We start from the raw sequence: 24,253 nt of genomic DNA, 5'->3' as shown, positions 1-24,253 counted from the left end.
TAGCAGCTTCACACACCCTTTAGTAGTGTTTCGACTTCTATAGCAATGTTTCGGCTACAAAAATGAGCAGCTGTGGGGGTAGTCGGCATCCTGTAATCTTGACACGTGCGCGGAAAATCTGCGTTTATCTGAGTGCACGCATGAGGGTAATCTTGCTTATGGAATTCTAAAACTGGTGTTCGCGGTAGCCGTCTTCGGCAGCTTGGTGTGAGATGAATGACAAAATCGGCTGTTTCACTCTTGTTGCATGTTGCCAGCAGACGTGATTGATTGAAAACATTATAGAAAGTGGATGCAGTCCTCCTCCTGAAATTCTTACGTGTTAGTGGATGAAGGCTTTTCCCTTAAAATCGTTACTGTCCGTTGAACACAAGAGTGAAAGAGCAAATCATGACTGTCGAATAAAATAAGACAGCATCAATGAGCCTGAAAACTTTAAATTGTCTTGAATCTATGTGGTCAGATGTCACAGTGTTTTCCGTGTAGGCCGCGGGCAGGTAACTTAACAATGACGCAATACACAGACCGATAAAAGCTCCAATTTTCTGTAAAAAACGTCGTACTATTCAACTCGGCAAACATCGACGTGTGGCACGGCCGCAACAAATTTAGGAACCCCTGAACACTACCCGGGAATCTTTGTGAAACGCTATACCACCACAAAAAAAATGCAACATTCAATACTGGACATTTCTTGCAATGCAGTGGGAGAGAATAACAACAAAGAGAGCGAGAAATGATGCATGGAAAGGCAAAGATGTTAACTAGAGGTAGTTCCGGTTGGCCACATTGCACGGGGGGAAAGGTTAAGAGGGATAATAAAAATGCTAATGTCTTTAGCAGATGCCTTCATGTGCCAGTTCCGGAACTCGGTCAGGTACCGAATCACGTGGGACGAGTTATCGGCGTGAAAAAGGGCATGCACCTCAAACTTTCTTGCAAGTACAAACCGACTGTAATAACGACTGCAGTTGCATAAAATATATTGCAAGCCCTTAGTAACTAAACGCATAAGCGAGCCAAACCTAGTAATTGAAGTTTCCATCTAAAGTATTTGCTGTAAGCCGCGTTGAGCCTGATGCTGTGTTTAGTGGAAGGATTTTTATACTACTGAACCATGTTTCTAAAGGCGTGACATTAAGGCAGCCAAGCTTATCATTCTTAACTCCGGCCTCTGCATTTGGTGGGTTAGGTAAACAAAAACAGTACGATTCATTCCTGTGGTGAAATGTCGCCGCAAAGAAAAAAGTAGGCTGTTTCCGTGTTCACATACAGGCTCTAGTGGTGTGCATCAGGTGAGAGCGCAAGAAAGCGAGCGTAGCGAACGCAACAAAGTGCGGTTCACCTTGAGTAATTCTTTTCCATCTCGTCGTAAGGAAAGTGCGTCCATATGAGAACCTCAGGGTCGGTCATGAAGAAATGTTCGTTGATTTTCCTTATAAACTTCCCGGTGTGGTCTGTGTAGCCTGTGCAAGAAAAGAAGGAAAGGAAGCGAAGTAAAACACCATTACAAAGAGCAACACGTCTGCTTTGACACTGACCCATATCCTGAATCGTTTACTGTTGAAGAATTACTTTCAGATCACATGGCATCCGTTACCGGGCTACAGGGTAAGACAGTGCACATTACAAAATTTTGTCTCGTCCTTCACAGCATCTGGAGAAATCTTATGGCTGTAAGGAATCGTAATGTAAGTCCGTGACGAACACGCTCATATTCTAATAAAAATGTGAGCAAACTACGTAAAGTTTAGGACAACAAACTGTTGTCATTGATGGATGTTCTTGTCAAAGTGAAAATTTTGTCAGCACAACCGCGAGCGAGAAGTTCAGCGGTAGAAAAGGCAATGTTTCCATCACATGGCACCGTCCTGCATTGATGCATTTGCCCAATTTCTAAAAATAAAGCAAGCAAGAGAAGGGAAGAAGGAAAGGCAGGGAGACCACAAATTGTGCACATGACTTAATTGGGAGAGAGAGGGACTGCTATGGTGGGGGACTCTGGTTCAAAAGCCCCCCCCCCCCTCCCCCAGTATCGGATACATTACTGCATTTCTTCAAAGAAGTCCCAAGCCAGCTGAAAGAGGAATCTAGGCGCCTACCAATATTGTATTAAAACCGGCTTGTTACTTATGTATCTGTCGGCCGACCTCCAAGTGCTTGATAAGAAGCAAAGAACACACCGCTTTAATTACCGCCATTTCGCATTGAACGCACACCGGTAAGCCAGGCCCACCATAAGACGTATACGGGAGCAGAGAACGTACGACGTGACCGGATAAGCTAACAATACATGCTCACTTATACAAGGCCCCGGACAGCGCGTCCAACTTCCCGTCCCTACCAGAGATGGCGCCGCAGTTGTATATTGCGTTTCAAACTCATCACCATGCAGAAACTATGTTTTTAGTAAAGGAACAGAAACGCTGCTGCCTAAGCCAAGCCCCGTAAATATTTGTTGTTCAAAATTTTGTTAAATATGTAACAAAACGAAGAAAGAATGTGCACATTGAAATGGTTCGAATAGAGAGCCCATAAAGCGCTGGTGGCAAGCAGTCACAAGCCGAGTCGATGGACGAGCCAGTGTTATCTGTGTTCTCGCCATGTGTGGTTTTCACTCGTTTCTTGTAGGTTGCAGTGTGTAATTTCTATTTCTGCAACACTCCGTTGCTGCTGTATTTAAAAGAAATTACACGGGGCATCAACAAACGATTGTTCAACCGTCTAATGACTCGAAGAACGTTTCTCTTCTTTCTTTTATGACAGAAATGATGTCGGTTATGATTGTGTAAGGGCAGGTGGAAAGTGTTGCAAAGACAGCGATCGCAAAATAAGATCACAAGCAATCGCACTGCAAGACAACAATCGACATGCAAAAGCAGTGGTGTCAAATCGAACCCGCTCACATGAGGGCTCACTAATTTAATATCGCGCAGCAATTCATGTGCGGCCACTTCCACATGCTCGTTATATTTTAGACTGCATAAATAATCCCTCTGCCCATTCTGTTATTAATGACGTCCAAAATGAAGAAATGTACCGTTCGTGGACGAATATTGTTGCTCCAAATGTAAATAAAACGCCGCAACAAACATTTTCAAGTTCTTATACATTCCATTTTTTAAATAAATGCGCAAACTAGCCCTGACACCTCAAATGCAGCATAGGTGAATATTGATGCTGCCGCAGTGGCCGCATTGCGATGGGAGCGAAATGCAAAGAACGCCCGTGTGCCTGTTAAATATCCCCGGGTGGTGAAAATTATTCCGGAGTCACCCGCAGCCTCACAATGAGATCGTGGTGTCAGCACGCAAAATCTACGAATTATATATATATATATATATATATATATATATATATATATATATATATATATAATTAGTTAAAGGTTACGAAGTATGCCAAACGATTTTTATCCTCAGATTTCTGCGTTTCCGTTGCCCATACTGCTCATTAAATATGCGGACGAAATTTGCAGGCAAATCGGAGCCAGTACGTAGGTCCAGGCGCCTTCTAGAATTTTCCCCACTTAAGTTTCCCAGTGGTATTGCCAACTTTAGCGCCAACTTCGCGACACTAGGCGCCACACGAAGCGCTGCTCACTAAGTGTGTCAGCTCGTTATCAGTAGCTCTGTAGGCGTTGCCAGAGGGCACAAGGCGCAAGCTCAGCGCAGCGCAGATGTCGCTACGGTTAACTAATTAGCCCCGAGCAGGACCTACAGGGACGGCGCGAGTGCCACTTGTGGGTCGTCAGGGCCAGTACTCGCGTATGTCATCTGGTAGAGTCCGCGCAGCTTACGTGTGCCTCCCACTGAATTTCCGTTTCTTCGCTCTAGTTTGCTATGCTATTAATCTTCTCACGATCCTTTCACATAACTTTTTCGCCTGTTTTCTTGTGTAAAAACTTATATAAATTTGTTAAGAACTCACTTCTCGAAGGCAGCGTTACAGTTTGTGCCAACAGAGCAACGGAGCTCGTTCTAACGCGCTGCAAACTTTTCATGCGATGTTTTAATTCCTGAAGCGGCAGCTCGGACGGATAATCGAAGTCTACAGTGAAAAGTAGAATGGAACACCCGGTTGAGCGAACAGAGGGATTTTTTTTTCAGTGGTGCAACAAGCAAGTAACAAAATCATGCTACATATATAATTTCTACAACATTTACCTTGACTTTAATGCTTTAGAACTTGCTTTGTCACTGTTGTATTACATGGTAAAGTACTCAAGTTTCGCGTTTGTGGACCGAGACGTCTGACACTCGCACGAGGACTGAACTATAGCACTGAAATCGAGATTCTGTCGTCCCCATATTCTCTGTACACTGCGGACCAAAGGTGTGTTGTTTCACGTCCGTGACAAGAGGCAGCAACACAAAGTAAAACGCATTGAAGATATCAGTTGTAATCAGTATGCCGATTGGCAGTGGCCAGCGGTCCACCCCTTTTATTGCTACACGCTCAACTCAGATCAATCATTTAGATTTATATTGTTTGAGGAACACTTATGACAGGTTTGTTTTGCAAAGATGACACAGCTGCTCGGCCAAGATGTTTGAGCTGGATATGCCTCTGAGACCGTACGGTTGGAGCCAACAAGAAGTGGAAACACCATTAGTTGTGTGGGATACACTGAAATTATAATGATTCGCTGAAGTGTCAAAAATCAAATGCACTCACGGGAGTCTTGTGGTGTCTTTATGCGGTGGTGCTGCGGGGACTGACAAAGTGAATAGTTATGTTTGTAATTAAAGCAAGATGGTTAGGAACATGACAACGACACAAGGTACTTTAGTTCTCCTCTCTAAGGCAGCTGAAGCTCGGCAGAGTATAGGTAACGTAGGCACACCCATTGGCGCTCTAAAGGTCTTTTCTGTGGTTTCGCTTCAAAGCTGTATTGACATGATTGATTTTGCGAGCATTACGTAGCTCGCCATAACGAGGCCGGTTGATGACGTTGTGAGAGGATTGTGCAGTATCGTCGAATAAAAGCTGCCGCGTTATGTGATTCATTATGTAACATTTAGTGGCTTTGCTCTCGATCTTAAAAGGAAGCTTGAGCTCGGGAGCTTCTATGAAATGAGTGGGAACGGAAATGCTTCCTTTATTTTCTTCTGGGGGGGGGGAGGAGGAGGGGGCAACCAATGCGCTAATTTTGATAAGGTTTGTTGGATTTAGAAGAAAACGTTGCAATCTAGTAGCTCCATGAAGTTGGGGTATTGTGGTGTACAATTCCAAAGCACGTGTGGAAGTGTGGCTGGCTGTGTCTTGCAGATATGGCATGTGGGATTGGGGCAAATGTCTGGGTAGATATTGTTGTAACGTTGTAACGAGGGGTAAGTATTGGTTTGGAGCAGGCGGAAAGCCGTAGTCCGCCCTAAGCAAAAAATATATTTTGTGAGCGAGTTATGCCTATTTCGCCGACCTATGATAATGACTTCATGAGGCACGCTGTAGTGCAGGTCCCTGAATTAATTTCGATCCCCTGGGGTTTTTCAACGTATTCCTAAATTTAAGCTCACCGGCGTCTTCTTTCTTCTTCTTCTTCTTTTGCATTTTTGCGAATAAATCAGCCGAAATACAAACTTATGCAGGATGTCCAAGTTATTATGCACCGAGCTTCAAAAAATAAATAAATAAAAGATCTATTATCCCAGCGAATGAAGTTCAGTGAAGCGAATAAGTCCATGCCGTTCGAAGTATAATGAGAATCCGCCGGTAATGTTTTTTTTAAATTCCTTGACACGTAATTAGTTAATCGAGACTGTTCGCTAAATGAGTTCCATCAAACAGAGGCCGTATGATTGCGCTGCTATCCGGTGCGCGCTAGTGCGCGGTCACGCGTAGTCCCATGAAATGTTTTCATATTTCGCGGGTTTTCTCAATTCGCCCCCCCCCCCCAAAAAAAAGAAACAGCACGCGATGTTTCTCTCACTGGAAACATCTCATTTCAACATCTCTTAAAATGATCTACAACTCCCTTATTGACACCTTCACGATTGTCGCAAAAATTAATAATATGGTTATTTAATTTCAATTGAATAATAAATTTATTAGCGTGTCAGGGAATCATAAATTATTAGCGGTTGCTTCACTGAACTTCGATCAATATGATCTTGGCCTTATTCGCGTAGGATGATCAGTCTTTCTTTAAAGCTTGGTGCATGATAGATGGGACAGCCTGTATAATGTTTTTGATTAAACTACGTCTGGTCGGCTTGCAAGTTAGTGACTGAGTCATAAAATCTGGCTTCGATTCCAAAGCTATGCTGACTCAAGCTTATCGTATTCTGTGTGGTGATGCATTATGGTGATGTGTTGTAGCTGACTCATAACATGGACAGTAATTTCGAAACACGAAGCTAAGCGTGCAGTTGATCAGAGTAAGAATAACTGATTTGAAATATCCTGTTCTTGCTGGGAACGTAGCAGACGACAAAGGCTAGTAATTAGACAGTAATTTCGAAACACGAAGCTAAGCGTGCAGTTGATCAGAGTAAGAATAACTGATTTGAAATATCCTGTTCTTGCTGGGAACGTAGCAGACGACAAAGGCTAGACAAAGGCGCTGACTGACTAGACAAAGGCGCTGACTAGAGTCTCCTTACTCTAGTCAGCGGAGTGCCATTCCCAGCGTCACCATCGGTGGAAGGTCAATTGTTACGTGTAGGTAAACAACCCGTGCATCTTCTAAGTGACGCAGGTGGTAAATGGGAAAGAGGCGGATCGCGATAACGTGCAGGTTGTCCTTGTACTAGCTCATCATGACAGTGGTCGCGATGACGTCATTACGACAGGGTTCACCTCTCTTATTTTGCACTGAAAGGCACCGAGATTCTTGATTTTTTTTCATATATGTTATTTATTACACAAATTTCGTCTTTTTTATTTCCTCAACATTGTTTTTAATGGAAATTGACTTTGACATTTCTTACGCAAGCTTCGCATTAACAAACGAACCCGCCGTGGTTGCTTAGTGGCTATGATGTTGGGCTGCCAAGCACGAGGTCGCGGGATCGAATGCCGGCCACGGCGGCCGCGTTTCGATAGGGCTACAGGCAAAAACACCCATGTACTTAGATTTAGGTGCACGTTAAAGAACCTCAGGTGCTCCAAATTTCTGGATCCCCCCCCCCCTCCCCTACGGCGTGCCTGATAATCAGATAGTGGTTTTGGCACATAAAACCCCATAATTTAATTTTTTAAATTAATAAACGAGCAGGAAAATAGGCCCTTTCAGTGTAAGAAGTTGGATTCAATAAGAAAAGGCAGTTTTCGCATATAAGCTTATGACACCGGATTAACTTAGCCTATTAAGTATTTTAGGTTTACTTGCTATGTTGTCGAAGTTACAGGTGACTTTAAAAGTAATTGTTTCCGTATCTGAGCAGCATAGATCACGAACAGCTAGCCAGGTTACTGCCCAGTAAAACACTTGCACTTCTTTGAGTATTCCCCTTCCTCCTTAATGCGACTAATTGCACTAGCGGCAGCCGGGGTTATTCCCGTTAAAGTTATGTGTATTGTTATGTATTATTTATCAATTATATCTCAGGTGTGATAAAGAATAGCAGAACTATTTTTGCTATATTAATGTTACTTTAATACCTTGTAAAATATCTCGGCCACCGCCTGTTCATATTCAAATCCGCACAGCAATCCTTTATGGTTAGTGATGCATATTGCAAACAACCTGAGTAACTTACCGTATTTACTCGATTCTAAGCACCCCCTTTTTTTCATGATCGCGATGCCCAAAGTGAGGGGGGGTGCTTAGATTCGAAAAATCTAGAATGACTCTTCCTCCCCCTTTTCGCTGCAACATCACGACGAGACGGGTGCGAGAAATAAAATTTTATTTTGCAAACATCCAAAAGAAAAATCGGTGCAGACCGTGAGCCCACTGCTCGTGTCGGATGCTTAGTCACTGTCACTACCACTCACGAGTCCGCGCAGCTCTACAGTCCGGCTGTGCGGCAAGATCGCACCGCGAACGCCGTTCCACATCGGGACTCCGACGGCTCCGGCTCGATGACAGAGCGAGCAAGCGTGCTTGGCGGTCTTGGCTACGCGCTCTTCGTAACAGATAGGGGGGGGTGCTTAGATTCGCATGCAAACATTTTTTCCCCAATTTTTTCGCGAAAATAGAGGGGGGTGCTTGGAATCGGGGGGTACTTAGAATCGCGAAAATACGGTAGTTCTATATGTCCTTGCTGATTACTATCGGGAGAGCGCGGTCCCTCGTCGATACACGAGCTTGCGCAATTCAAGCGTACCGAGGTCAAAAAGCCAATCAACCATTTGGCTCGAAGTGCGTGAGCCATTGCCACTAAGCGAAGCTACAAAACTCTTTTACTGTCATATTAATTTACCTAATAGAATGTTTTTCCTTTTAATGTTAAACCCTTGAAAGGATATAGTAGATTGATTCTTAGATGTATGACGTGCTCCGCTCGTACCTTGAAGTTAGCACTAGGCCAACTTAGAACGGCTTTGCATTAGGTTTGAGGGCATTTGCTCGCACACTGACAACTGATGTCACTGGTTTATACGTGATTTCTCTAGCTTAAGAATACAAGGACTCTGACAATACATTATGTGGGTGAAACTACTTATGTCCCAGCATCTTCATTCGGTAATTTAGCCCACTCATATCCTTGTCCATTTTTAATTGGTGCTTATTTGGTGTTCCTTGAAGTGTGCCCATTTTTTCCTTCTTATTTTTGTTGTAGACCCACCCATTTGCTTGTTACAGTAAAAACTACTTATTTCCACACAAAAAAATTTGGTGTAGTAAGGTGCAATTCCTTGCATCTATTACAGAAGCCCAACATTTTTCTTCCACTTTTGTGAAAATCATCTACTCTGAGCACCCAAGTTCGGCTAAAAGAAGATGGTGGTTAGTGTTACACAAAACAAAGTTTTTTTTTTATGAGAAGCGGTAATAAACCATAATATTGATGACTCCCACCTGGTGACAACGTTTCAAACACGTGAGACAACAAAGAAAATCAATTTCGTCATTGTGCAAGCATGAAAATCCGCACAAATCGCGTTGCGCGTTATGCCGGACCATTATTTTTTTTAATCTTCAAGCACATAGTAGCACTCCTCAGTTTCTTGAATTCTAGCTGAGTGTCTGAATCACTTATTAGGGACAAATCACATATAATTTAAATCATTTCCACTGATTATCCGCAGTAGATTGCGAATAATTTTCTCGTGGTCGCTCGGAAATTATTCCAACATCTAGGTTACCATATCGAATAGTCAAATTATTACATTGGTTCAGTTCATAATTATATTTAGCCAACCAATGTGGGAACTAGCTAGGTGCTGCAATTTGTTTGGCTTCAATCGTACTTGGCAACTAACCAAGTTATCACTAAGGATTATCGCAAAGCTGCTAGAAGAAACATCAAAATTTCTGGCAGCTGTTCAATACGAGAACTGAATGGAATCAGCGAATATTTTATTTGATGATTTGTCGCCTTGTCGTAAATTTATCCTATTCCATCCTTTTTCGCTTCCACTTTCCAGCCCATAGCACCGCTTTTAGGTTCTTTAAGTGCTACGGGAGCGTCTGAATCAGTTATTGAGGCCAAGTCACACATAAATCCAGTAAATTGCGCTGAAGCCATATTTTCGCTGGCGTGTGTTACCGATTTTAGAATCTGCGGTTGTACCGTTGGTCACGTTTATAGCGAGTCTCCAACACACTGCTATCATTGGACGGCAGCTTAGAAAATCACATTGTACAATGTAGTGTATCATAAGCGCAATAAACAAGATTGCTTGATTACCGTGTGACAGCCCCTGTGTTAAAGTTCGCGCATGCTATTGCAACCATTTACAATGCATGGAAACAACTTTATAGAAAATCCAGCAAAGTTTAACGACGCGAGCTCGGGTCTCCCATGAGGGGACTTCGAGGCCTTGCCTCGTCGCCGCCTCTTGGGCCCGCTGGACTGCCCACTCTTGTGTCTAGAGGTTGGAGCTGCGCAGAGCGGCGGCCCACTCCGATGCAAGAGCCTCCGGAGCTACTGCCATTTTAGCCGATGTAACAGGATACTGCCACAACATGTGCGAGAGCGTCACTTTAGATGCCTGACATAACTCGCAAAAAGCACTCAGGTGTTACGCGGGGAAAATGTGCCGCAATCGCACCGGACTGGCCAACGTGTGTGTCTGTAGTTGTCGCCAGATGACTGCCTGGCGACTTTTCAGTTTGGGGTGAGGTGCGGGCAATATCCGCCTGCCTAAATGGTAGTGCTTGGTGATGTCGTTGTATGTGACTAAGCGTTCTCGCGTATTTCGCACAAGGAGGTCCGAGCTCGAAGAGGGGGTCTGATTATGCGCGGCGGGTCATTTCTCGCGCAGAGTGGTGTTCAAGTTAGAAAGCCCCCGTCGGTGGGGGTGGTGACGTGCGCTAGTAACCACCTGATCGCGGTGCTGTTGAAGTGCTGTCGGCCAGCTTTCCTTTATTTCTGTGTCGTGATGCTCTCCTTGAGATAGAGGTCGTTACGGATATACTTTCATTAGCTTTCTTATCAAAATGGCACCAATAAGGACTCTAAACAGCGTTAAACATTAGAGGGTGTATACAAAACAGCGGCTAGCGTCTGCAATAGTAATGCGACTACGTCACCATTTAAAATCAATGTCAGACTGCCTACAGGTGCTCGCCAGCCTACTGCACATAAAAGTGCTTCGTGTAACTCCCGCTCTTTACATTGTCGAAAGCCGGCATATGGTTGGTGTCGCGTCCTGAATCAAATACCAACCTGTGCCCCAAGTGTTGTCGATAAGCCTCCATGCACCTAGGATGAAGACCGCGTTCCAGGCGTGGGTGACGTCTTGGCCCGGATGAAACTGGTGACCAGGACGATAGTCGAAACCCTTGGCGAAGCCTTGCAGAGTCTTTTCTCTGATACCTGCTAGCCTGCACAAAAGAAATGGCAATTTATTTAATGCGGTCGCTTGAGCAAGAGGTAGTTCGCAGAGCCTGAGGCTCCTTCGCCCCAACCGTCGGCTGCATTGCGCACACGTTGTGATTTCCCATGTGTTCCGAGATCACGTAATGTCGAAACACATTCACGCACGCAAGCAAACACTGGCTTGCACGCGAGCAGCTAGCCATATCGCGTGACCACAGCTACAAACGTTGCTTACGAACTCCGTGATTTAGCTAGCCCCCTCCTCTAGGTGATTCACGTTTTAGGTCGAACGGGAGCATGTCTTCTCTCCTGCATCGATGCGACATTCTTTGGCATCGCTCTATAATAACTTACACAAACATGATAAATTATGGCAGTGAACTGGCCACCAACACATCGGTACGCTTCCAGCATGCCCAAACACCACCCAGTGCAAACTTGGTGAATATTTCGCACTTTTCTGAGACTGAATAGGACCATACCTCCTGGGCAACTGCACCGCAACAAAAGGAAGAGTATCATGGTCGCTAGGACAAAGAAACAACAACAAGAAAACCTGAACAAACAAGACTCGCATGCAAAGACGTCACTGAAAACGCATCCCGCACAAACTGAAAACGTGAACAGAAGCCAGCCATGACTCGGCTCCAGATTCAGATAACACGATTCAAACGGGTCACGACGATGATGAAACACTTTATTCAAAAAAGGATAAAAGCAGCAGTTGTGAAGAGGGTCCCTCAGTCCAGGGTGCCACTGGGCACGCCTTTCGTTGCTTCAGCGATGAAAGCTCTCAGGTAGTGCTGGCTGAGCCCGCAGTGAGGCTGCGACAGTCAACCAAGCAGGCGTAGGGGATAAGTAGGCGGATGTTGGAGGGGAAGGGTGAGGAGGAGAGCAGGGCCACAGTATGTGAGAGCCACTGAGATGCCCGCCACACCTGTGACATCGCGGAGGAGGTTGTTCCTGAGCGAATGCGCGAAGGCGACGTAGACGTGTGGGAGAAATAAGGCACCTGAGCTTGTCGGATAAAAACGGCGTGCGCGCGAGATAGACCGTGTAGCAAAGGCGGAACACGCGGCGGCCAAGTCGATAGATTTGGAGGAAAATCGGAGGAGGTCGGGAATCATGTTATCTTGGCCCAGGGAAGCCGGGAACCAGGCAAATGGTCTCACAGGCGAGTCCATTCGATTAGTCCATTCATTTCCCGACAGTCCTGAGTTGCCAGCTACCCACACGATCTTAACAGGTGTAAGAAAACTAACTTGGAGATTATGTGTAACAGGAGTACACTCTTAAGCAAAATTGCACCCTTTTGCCCCCCAAAAATATTCGTCATCTGTCTTGTCCGCATTTCCTTTCTTTAACGCGGCGAGCCCGGTACTTCCCAGTAACGAACGGCATGCGCGTTACCAACATGACATAATATTCCCGACAGGAAAGTAGCGGGCGCGGCGTTTTCGAGAAAGAAAACGCAAGCAAGGCAGATGACGATAATTGTTGTATGGCAGATATACACCCCAAAGGGTGTACCTTTGTCTAAGAGTGTAGGAAGTTCCCCGCGTAAGAGGAGATGACAGGTGGCCATACAATCTGTGAATATGATAGGCAGGTGAACAGGTGACGGGGAGAAGATAGCGGCAAGCAGCTACTATCGCATGTAGTTAAGCAAGTATAGGACCTGTAACCGAGAGGACTTCTCTCTGAAGGATGGCATAACGATTCGGAAGAACCACAATGGCAGAGCCCAGTGAGGAGACGCTAATGTCTGTGTAATAGAAGTCATTATTTGGATGAATGTGGATGAAATGTTTAAAATATCCGATTCGACCCGCGCGGCGTTGTGTGTGTTCACGTGTTCATGTTGCGAGCTAATGGCGCGATTGGTAGAAGTGCCCCGCATGATGACGAAAGTATGGTGGAGGTCATGGAGGGGGACTTTGAGACAGAGAAGCTGACATTGGTCAGAATGTGGCACCCCTGAGTGGTGGTGCTCAGACGAAGTTTCTGGTTGTGATGCATCAGTCAGGATGATCTCTTCTGTACTGTCGTGCACGCCCAGCTCAGCTAGGTGGTCGTTACTGGCACTGATAGAGAGGAACAAAGCAATTTTGTTGCTTTGCCTATGAGTGTGTCAAGATGGTGAATGTCCTGTTGGCGAAGAGATACTAAGGGAGCTGGTAGCGATAGAGAGCTAGGAGTACGTCCATGAGAAGACGAATAAGCGACACGAGTTCGACACGAGTGCGACACGAGGCGTGGTGCCATGAAGGCTGATGATGATGTACGATGAAGAGGATGACGCAGCATCAGCCAACATACAATTACTGGCGCAATTCTTTAGGCATATAAAATAAGAGATAATAAAAATGTAACAAGACTCCCATAGTTTACCCTTACGCATTAGAAATAAAACAAACCTGCAAAGAAGATCACGTTCCTCACAAACCACTCAGTCGCACAACAAACAGTCTCTGCATAAGACCAAAGTACCTGCAATGGCTAATAAACAGGCAACGTATAGCAATTCAACTGCAAGACAATGGCCAACCATCGTACGCTGCTATTCTTAAAGTACGTGGTGACAGAAGAAGAAATACCTGACATTTTATACCTAAAGGAGGTCCACCAACTAATTTCGCTAACAGGCTACGGGGTACGTGGGTCACGAACAACCCACACCACATTTGTCTGGAGAGACTTAGTGGAGAGACAACCACTTGAACCACCATGCAGCATTGAAAGTTACACCCTAACGACAAGAACAAGTTAAGCAGCACACTCAAGAAAACGCAAGGTTGTTTTTTTTATTGATGTAGTGGTGCTGTGTTTGAAGGCATACTTTGCTCATTTGATAGAACGTGACTTCAATGCTTCATGGAACTTATGGTATTATAATATTAACAATCTCTAAAGCAATCAGCTGCACAAAAAGAAAAGAATGGCACCACTGTGAATCAATTCATAATCTCACTGATAGCATGGCAACTTACCGGAATTTAGAAAAGGTAGAGTACAAATCACATTACTCACGACGTGCCGACTGACCGCAACCTATACAAGTACATTGCACACACACACAAAAGACATCGCAGCAGAACAATACACTTGAGAGGGGCCATTAGGAAATATTCCGCAGGTAAAGCAATGACCCCACGCACGAAATGATCGTGTAAACATGGTTTGAGACGGTATGAGCAAGGACACAGGTACATGCGCAAGAAATAGTAGTAACCACAAATCACTCTAGACAAATAAGCACCTCTTGCACCTCAGTTGTGAAGCCACGCATGCGTTGAATAAAATATTAAAAACAAGGAGCTACAAGAGGGGACTCAAAAATCGCTTCAAACACATTTTTCAAAGAATAGTTGAATGCTATCACCTCGTGGGAGAGACGTGGAACACAACATGCGTAACATCCCCTACCATATTGGCAACACTTATCGCATAATAAGGAGGCTAATAAATCGTCATAGAACTACGTAAACACAATCCAGGAAACACTCACTAAGCTTATTAGTGTGTCTGAAACTGAGGGCCAACTCATAAATGAACTGAAAAACACGTACATAGTCGCGACATCCCAGCCCCTGTGCTCATACTACACGGGCTCCCCTGCACATAAATCGCACCTCATGGAAGTGTAATGACATTATGGAAGTGAAAGGGACGATTACATATGTTAAAGCAAATCACATGATCTGGAGCACATGACCAAAGTTCAGCTGCGTAAGCTCACTAACAGTGACTAAGAATACCTATTGCAATGAACCAGCGAGGTGTGCGACAACGCCATTATCACGTTAAACACAAAAACCATACCTTTAACTTCTTGTGTTGGAGAAATAATGAGGCCGATTATCGTCAATAGACTTACGAATCACTTCGAATAAATACAATATTTACGATCCAATAAAATAGTATACGCTATACATATATTGGCACAGGACGCGTTTTTAAAACTTGAGCAAGACGTAACAAATATGGTCTACTCGCTAATTCAGTCATTAATACCTTATCACATTTCGCATATACCAAGCCCCGGAATAAGTATGTCGGGCAGATAATACACCATATATCTGTTCGCAATACTATACTGATCGTGTAAACATGCACAAATACTATACTTCACAGAGAGACGGAAAAGCAGGTTGGCAATCGTCTCCTTAAAAAGGAAACCATGACCACCCGTTTGAAAAGGACAAAAACAAAGGGAAATAGGGAGGCAACAACACAACGACACATCATATCATACACAGTGTATAGCAGTACAGACGAGAGTACCGTGGCGAAGTTAACAAAAACTCGAGCCCAGCTAGCCTCGCATCGAGTTGAAGCTCAACATTTCAGAAAATGAAAAGGTGTCATTCAGCGAAGGCCAAGAAAGATATTTTACTACACTGTAAAAAAGTTTACACCGTTAAGGGTGTTGTCGCACTAGTAACACCGTTACAGTTAGGGCCTTAAAATACGTATAGAAGACGACAACGAAGCTCTAACTAGCCGTGCGATGACAAAAGACGTAGTTGAAAACTATGTAATCATTCTGACAGCATTGGGAGTACAGAAATATCAGACAGAACAGTTTCATATCTCTCCATTTTAAGTTATCCCCTTTGAAGAGGCAGTGCGACGAGAAAACACGCTTAAGACTAAACATTTTTGCAATGTGGAATTCGCTCAGCAGTACAGAGGAACAGCTACTAAATGTTGGGCATTGTGAAAGCAAGTGGTCAAGCGTTCCCCTAGTGTCCGCAAGCGGAGCACGAAGGGATCGGCGCACGTCCGCGCAGTGAAAGTTATTTGTTATATCCGCACAACCGATGCGCAAATTTCTCAAAAGGTGTCTTTAGGAACAGACAAGTATACTTTGCACATGTACAGGACGCTGCCACGTGGCCCTTAATTTCATTCGAAGTACAACTGGTGACAGTACTCAAATTTGCTCAAGCATGATCCGAGCTCCTGCTTCTTTTCAACTGCAGATTACGACCATCAGCCGTCATATAAACAAGCAAAGGTGTGCCAGTACTTACTAAACATCGGAATAAAGTTGTTAGGCCTGCATATACAAGAAGGTGGAGGCGCAAGACAGCACCTGCTCAGACAACATGCCTAGCAGCTGTCCCTGCTGTGCAGGTCATCCAATAGAGCCAAGGCCTTTACGAAAATCGAGCATCTACCGAAGCATCTGTACAAGTTCACTACTCGACTATAGAGTCCGGCAGAACCTCTCGTTGGCAGGTTGTCAAGTAGAGCCTTCCTTTCGATACTGAAGCGCCGGCAGTGCCAAATTAAGTTTTGTCGAGTCACCAATTTCTTAAAATTCTGTGCACAATGGCGAGGTGTCTCGCCCATTCCTGAGCGCCCGCACTGGAGCCGATCATTTTCTTATTCTATAGTTAGGGTGGGTTTCAATCAGTTAAGCCCTTTGACGCACACGGCTTATGTGGCTTGGTCCAAAGCGACCGAAGGAATGTCCAGACTCGTGTGGGTAGAAGATAAAGTTCCCCGAAGAACCGAGGCTAGATCGTAACATTTCATGCTTTCTACTTGTTTGCACTACGTGACAATGATTTAATAGACATGTGGCAGCAGATTCGTGAACATCGAAAGAAACGAACAGATGGAGCAATTACCGGCCCAGACTGCCATGCTAACGCCGCCTACATTACACACCTTAACCTACCAATGAACCAAGCCAAAGTCAGTTCGACTTGCCCTGCACTTTGCAGAAAAAAAATGTCATTATGCCAATTAAAGGCTAGTTTGGTTTACGTGCAGAACGAGTGCGTCTCCTGCACGCGACCTGCACTGATTCCCCACACATGTGCACGGCGCACCGCTTCACGTAGCCTTCGTCGGGAACGCACACATCTCTTTCTCCACCAGTTGTCAGTGACATTTTGGTTTTGGAGAATGCCAAGATGCCACATGAAGACAGAGAGGGAACTTGGGTAGGTGTTCTGTAAGCGTCCAGCTAGTGGTATGCCCATTTCGTCTGCTGCTGAAGTGTTCATTGGCTGGGCTGGGATACCCGTCAGAGTAAGACAGGCGTCCCCAGCCAATCAGCATTTTAGCAACCGACGGAATGTCCACTAGGTGGACGCTTACAGAACACCTCCTCCTCCCTCCTTCGCCCTTCCCTCCCCTTCCCCTGGAATGAGGGGCTCTTCTCAGACAGCCATCGGTAATCTGAGATTAATAAAGTTTTGCCCTCTTTCTCTTGTCGTGCGGCACGCGTATCGACATGTAGAAGTCGATATGTCGCATTAGTGAAGCAACAAGCAAAGCACAACGCTTCCTGATGTAGTTCATGAGGTGTATAGTATATATTTATCGTATTTATCGAACAAACACGATCTAATTAAACGCCGTCACCCACCTGCACATATCGCTGAACAAAAGGCAGTAATCCTTGCAGACACCTTGCCTTGACACGAAGACCTCTTCGGGGGTTTGCTTGGTTTCCATGTGCCTCCAGTCATACCTGAACATAGGCAGGATAACTTTGAACAATTCTTAACGCGTTATGGCTATATGAGGAGGAAGCAACGATTCTTTTGATAAGCAGGAAGCAAACAGTTTACCAATGAACGCCAGAACCAACCAATTAAATGCGATTCAAATGTATCCCTTCCTTTCTTCGAAATGGCGCCACAGAAAGACACGTTAATAACTCATTCACAAAAATAATGCTTAGCTGACTTTCCTTCTGTTACTTTTTTTCGTTTCTTAGCAATGCTGGCTCTCGTGAAACACCTTGCATTGCAGCACTCCAGTCCTTCTTTTTTTCTCGAAGTTTTTCCTCCCCAAGTTTTTCGAGGCTGCCTGCAACAAACTGGCCGCAACCATGCTTCGCTTATTATATTCGTTATAACATGTTTGTTGTGTTATAACTGCGCGTTAGCTCCATAAAGAAACGACGCGGTGCTTGAAGTATTAGGCTGCAGGCGAAAGCAGTCTATTTATTCATCCTGCTAGTAACAGCGCAAAATGTAGACAAGAGACGAGACAAGAAGACACCACAAGCGCTGCTGGGAAGTCGAAAGTGAAACATTGAAAAGGGCCCGAGGTACTAGAAATGTATTTCGCTTGAATAGCAGCTTGGGCTTGTTGGTTTTCCATCCTGCTAGTAACAGCGCAAAATGTAGACAAGAGACAACAGGCGCTTGTGGTGTCTTCTTGTCTCGTCTCTTGTCTACATTTTGCGCTGTTACTAGCAGGATGGAAAACCAACAAGCCCAAGCTGCTATTCTATTTATATATTTTTCGTTGCAACTTATGGCGACTAGATTCGGCGTTTCTGGTTATGCCTGAAAATAGTGTTTCCAGAAAGTTTGTTCATAGCGAAGGCTGGTGCTCTCATTTCTCGCCGTTCGTTCTTCTGTTTAGACAGTGATCGTTACGTTCGTGCCCACCGAGCAGACATTTTGAGCGATAATCGATCGACGAGCACCTCTGCGGGAAACGGCTGTGTACGGAGCGCAACGGCGTTAATTATTAACGACGCCCGGCACGCTATACTGGCTATTACCGCTTGTGACGCAAAACAAAATCAAGCGCAAAACTATAGCGTGCGCCCGATGGCGTGTCGTAAAAGAGAATGGGCGCACTGCGACCACTGGTTAACGTGACACTGTTCCGGTTTCAAGTTTCACTTAAGCCATTGATCCACGAAGAAATAGAAAGCAGCAGGTCGCACCGTCTCGTCACAACGTTCAACGTACGTACCACTGAAGAGCAAGTGTAATTGCAAGGCTGTCCAGTAATGAGGCTTCAAACAGTTGAGCAAGCCCTGACTTAATGGCAGTGACGCAGAGGCAGTGATGCGCTCACACTTTGTTGATGAACTAAAGACAAAAGGGGAAAGTAGACTACATAGAGGTGACCGTTAAGAAAATGAAACTGCTGATTTCCCCATAAATACGCATACGCACCCTAAACACACGAACAAAGTGAGTGTACTCAATAAACTGTAAATACAAGCAAAACAAAAACAAAACTAAACTAAACAAAATATCAAACCAGAACCAGAAAAAGCCTGCCCATTGAGCTCCCCCCCCCCCTTATATGCACCTATGTTAAGTAAAGGTTCATGTCCACTGTGCAAAATAAAAGGAAGACAAAACGCAGACACATTATACGCACAACACACGAATGTCAATGTCCATGTAATCCTCGTATTCAACACCCAACATAGGTAGAGTTTATAAGAGTTTACAACTCCAATCGTATTAATTAGCTCAATGCCAGCAAGAAAACTCTGTTGGGCTCTATTCAGCGGAGCATTAGCATGGACCAAGTATCCGATTATTTAAAGTTCGCCAACAAAACCTCCCAAATGCAGTGCACATAGCCTAATTACTCGTTTATTATTGCCAACACTCGAATGACCGCCGAAGTGCATATTAAAATTCGCCAGCAATCTTAAACATGTTGAGCTTTCCCACATAGTCTCACGTCGTCATTGCGCAGGTCCTAGTATCAGTGGGGCCGATTCCGTCTGGTAGGACTATTAGGAGCGCTATGCAAATCCAGGGCGCGCTCGGTTTCCACCATCTTGATTTCGGTGGTCTGCAGTCGCAGCGATCACGTCTGCTACGATTGGCTCAAAGGAGCACGCATGGTGAAAATCGACGACATCGCGGGTATAAGACACCGTGCAGAATAATAGCAGCCCGGTTAACCCTTTCCTTTCCAGGCGCTTCACTGCCGAGCACGTTCGTGTCCTGCGGGCGCAACGGCCAAATCGGCCAAGGTGCTGCAGCTGCGCGACGCTGCGTTAAACACGACGAGAGACTGAGCAGAACCAGTGAACGATGCCTGCGCTCAGCCCCTGCTGAAGCTTAATTTTCGTCACGCGAATCATCAAGGCAGGAAGATAAATGCGATACGAAAGACACCAAAAAAAAACACGAAAAATGGTCAGGGCATATATCTATGGAGCACAAGAGCTAGTAGTTGCCGCGATATGTATTGATATTTTTTTTCCTTGTCCAGCAACTGAGATACCACAACGCTCAAATAAAGAAAAGGGGCCGTGCTTGTTCGTTGTGAAATCCTCCGTAATTACGCGTATCTTCTGATCTGCGTGCTTCGTAATTGCGCCAACTCGACAAATTTCCTGTTGCATTCATACCACCAGCAGCACTTCAAGGCCAGATTGGTGCCTGTCGCACGCGTGACATTTTTTCGCAGGCTCTCTATAAGGCGGCTTTGATAACACACCTGTTTATGTTGGGTACCAAATTTACTCACCGTGTCTCCTATTGGGCTTAATTGTTTGGTATGTTTCCTTCATCACGGTGCGCATATTCCCAGTTTGGACGCACCTCGGCTTTCACGCAACACGCTCCCAACTGATAATGGACTTGGAAGTATTACGTCATGTACTTTGCGTCCGCTTATGCAACAAGGCTAGTAGTGCAGCCATCGCCCACGTCATTCTCAATACGGTAGTTTACCATTTGATCGAATCTCAGCAGGTTCGTACATGAGGTAAAAGGGCGCCCTCCCGAGATGATGGAATGCTGATCACTCCTTTCTTCCACAGAAGATTATACCGGTACTTGAGTTAAGGTAAACGAAAGCTTGGCGCAGCCAAGGAACCGAAGCGGCAATATTTACAGGTATCTTCGCCTCCAAACTCATATGTTGGATGTGTCACCGTCATTACCCACATCAGGTGCCATTGTCATTATTTTAGTGTCCATATATTTTACGCCATTTACACCATACGCTTTTAGGCCCCTATACAGCCATGGTACAATTACCATATGTCATTTACCACTTCATAAACTGCTTCATACCATTTTTCTTGGCACTCTTTTGTCATCTCTGGCTACCTTGCGCCAATAAAACCCATATATCATTGTCAATTACTGGTACACCAGCATTCTTGCATACTTAGTCGTGGCTATGGGGTCACGCTGCAGAGCTCGAGTTCTGGGGTTCAACCCCGGTCATGGTGGCCGCAAAACGCTCGCGTACTTGGATTTTATGCACATTAAAGAACCCCAGATGGTCAAAATTAATTCGGAGTGCCCCACAACGATGTGCGTCCTAATAAGATTGCGGTTCTGTCGCGTGAAATCCAATAAAATACGTTAATGTTTCAACTTTCTTGTACAATGAAGACCAAAGCTTTATTTTTGCTTTTCAACATTTATAATTGTGTTTTCTACGTCCGGAAAGCAGCTACAGTTGGGTGAGTAGGCTTTCAATTTCATGGAGTTTGGGAGTTGTGCTTACCTAAAGGGAAGTGAAACCTTGGCGCTCGCGAAGCGAATATTTGAACCCAGCCCAAAACGGCATATTTTAAAAGAAAATAAATCGGCTGTATTAAACGCAGTGCCGTATAAAGCTACAGAAAGTACGTATAGGTAGGAGACAGCTTGGCGTAGTAGAATTATCAAGCCATCTTCTCACTGAGTAATCTTACGCCTCCCAAATCTGCAAGCGTATAGGTTTTTGTAATATATAAGTAAATAAAATATAAACTAATAAATAAATAGGCGCCAGGGATCCATTCCCCCGACATGGAAAACAGCCAAAGTAATTCTCATCCCCAAACCCGGTAAGCCATCTAGCCTCGCCAATCTCCGGCCCATATCACTAACTTCATGTGTAGGCAAGGTCATGGAGCACGCACTCCTAACCCGTGTAAACACTCACCTCGAAGACACATGTGCTTATCCCCCCTCGATAATTGGCTTTCGACAGCATCTTTCCACCCAAGACGCTATGCTCCAACTTCAGCATCAGATCCTAGATGGCAAATCCCGTCACACGAAGGCGATCTTGGGCCTCGACCTCGAGCGCGCCTTCGATAATATAAGGCACTCCACCATCCTTCAGCGCATCTCCTTGCTCAACCTTGGAGAACGCACTTACAACTACGTAAGTGACTTTCTATCCAATCGGAAGGCCTTCCTGTCGGTCGGAGACATTCGATCGGAGGAACTCTCCCTCGGCAGCACGGGCACACCACAAGGCTCTGTCATTTCCCCAATACTGTTTTATCTGGTTATGATTGGATTAGCCCAAGAACTACAAAAACTCGACGGCATTGAACACACCATATACGCCGATGACATTACAATCTGGGCTGCAAAGGGCAGTGACGGCCAAATCGAAACTGCCCTACAAGACGCCATTGACGTCGTAGAAAATTATCTTGAAGGCACGGGACTCCGCTGTTCCCCTGAAAAGTCGGAGCTTCTCCTATACCGCCCCACACTCCGTGGACGCCCCCCGCGGGGCTCCACAACTAAACGCCAATACGAGGAAATAGAGCTCAACCTGAGCGATGGCAGACCTATACCCGTGGTCCCTTGCATCCGCGTTCTTGGTATGACCATAGAAGCCAACGGAGCTAACTCTACGGCTATCTCAAAGATCCTTCGACAGACCGCCAATACATCGAGACTGCTGAAACGAGTAAACAACCGGCGAGGGGGTATGAAGGAAGACAGCCTCATCCGCCTTGTCCAATCTTTTGTCGTCTGTAAGATCACTTATGTTGCGCCCTTTCTCAACTGGTACAAAGCTGAGAAGTCTAAACTGGACATCATCATTAGAGGAGCCTATAAGCAAGCCTTAGGACTACCCAACCACACCAGCACGGAACTTCTACTACAATTAGGTATCCATAACACGCTAGACGAGTTAATCGAGGCCCAACGTCGATCTCAACTAGAGAGGCTTACTCTCACGGAAACGGGCCGCAGCATTCTAAACAAGCTTAATATAACCTACCACCGTCAACATGGAGATAAACACTCAATACCACGCGACATTCAGCAATGGATACACGCCGACCCTATTCCGAGAAACATGCACCCAGACTACAACAAAGAACGCAGGAAGGCACGAGCTACTTCCCTCATCAAAGCTTACGCCAACACCGCGGGCGTCACCTTCGTCGACGCAGCTGAGTACCAAGATGGACGGCGCTTTGCGGCGGTTACCACAGCAGGCGGCTTGCTCCGACATGCTGCCAGCATCATTACCAAAAATGCCGAGACGGCCGAGGAAGTGGCCATCGCCCTGGCCACTCTTGACCCAGCCTGTCACACCATAGTGAGCGATTCTCGCGCAGCAGTCAACAACTACATCAAAGGTCGCATTTCTCATCAATCACTCCGCATCTTACGACAAGCCCCGCATTCGTCTGAAAATCAGATCACCCTCGTCTGGATCCCAGCACACACCGGCGTTGTCCACCCGCACCTCACCAACCTCAACGAGGTTACACACTCCGTAGCACGAGGACTAGTCAACCGTGCCGGAGACGGTGCAGGTGCACCCGCAGGACGCGACCGCCTTACAAGATACAACGACCTTGTAAAGTCATTTTACCTCGCAAGAAGAACCTTCCCCACCCCTCACTGCAAGTTAAACAGGGCACAGGCAACCACCCTTCGCCTGTTACAGACGAATACATACCCCTCCCTCACACGCTATCACACTATATACCCCGACATCTACCCGAGCCAGACGTGCAAGGTCTGTAAAACTGAATCGGCAACACTCCCCCACATGCTATGGGAGTGCAAACACCAATACCAAGACCTTAATCCCGTGACCCTCTCGTCGAGATGGCACGCCGCCCTGCGCAGCTCCCACCTCGACGACCAACTCTGGGCGACCCAGCAGGCCTACGAAGCGGCGAAGAGGCAAGACCTCGACGTCCCATCGTGGGAGGCCTAGGCCCAGCCGACAAAACTGCTGGTGCTTATTAAAGTTCACTCTCTCTCTCTAATAAATAAATAATACCTATATATTAGAGGAAATACTTTGGACCACTGAAGGCTAGAGACCTGCTCTAACCCCCCCCCCCCGCCCCTCGACCAAAAAAAAAAAAGAAAAAGAGCCCTGGCTATACGTGCCCGGTTCAACCTCAATTAGGGAGCCTACACTGAGACGGAGTCACCTGCGCTATAGACTCTAACCTCAATCGTGCACAAGATGAGGTAAAAGGAGAAGAAAGCTTTCATTTTATGACAATCTAGCGCGAGTCGTCCCCTCTTAAGCCATTTGCGTTTGCAGCTTGAAGTTTGTTACCATCCTTTGCGTTCAGATCACTGTATGCGCCACGGCGTTGAATACACATAGCTGCACAGCAGCGTTTGTGCGTACAATGCCCATGCCAGCAGCGGAATGCAGAACGCTGTCGTGGCTCCGCTGCAAAGCCAATAGAGCGGAGCGCAAGGGTGCGCCCATTTGGTTTGGTCATTATTGCAGGCGAACTCGCCTCGCGTCCCTACAGCGTCTTCGTATACGCTAGCCATCCACGCGCGAGCTGCGTATCGAGG

The 24,253-nt window shown here is 45.7% G+C and overlaps 1 protein-coding gene across 2 annotated transcripts in view; it reads right to left on the bottom strand.

Annotated features, from left to right (window-relative positions):
* Positions 1 to 24,253, bottom strand: part of LOC135904875 (uncharacterized) — a 116,543-nt gene that overhangs the window by 3,302 nt on the left and 88,988 nt on the right. For both annotated transcript variants that reach the window (XM_070535920.1, XM_065435863.1), the window contains exons 7-9: positions 17,320 to 17,424; positions 10,782 to 10,939; positions 1,346 to 1,466 (exon numbers count right to left, since the gene is read on the bottom strand). In XM_070535920.1, the coding sequence (XP_070392021.1) occupies positions 1,346 to 1,466; positions 10,782 to 10,939; positions 17,320 to 17,424 (384 nt within the window). The remainder of the gene's footprint in view (positions 1 to 1,345; positions 1,467 to 10,781; positions 10,940 to 17,319; positions 17,425 to 24,253) is intronic.

Source organism: Dermacentor albipictus, chromosome 3 (genome assembly GCF_038994185.2).
Source record: "Dermacentor albipictus isolate Rhodes 1998 colony chromosome 3, USDA_Dalb.pri_finalv2, whole genome shotgun sequence".
Classification (NCBI taxonomy): Eukaryota; Metazoa; Arthropoda; class Arachnida; order Ixodida; family Ixodidae; genus Dermacentor; species Dermacentor albipictus.
The sequence above is the reverse complement of the archived record's forward strand: the minus strand, read 5'-3'. Positions and strand labels throughout refer to the sequence as shown.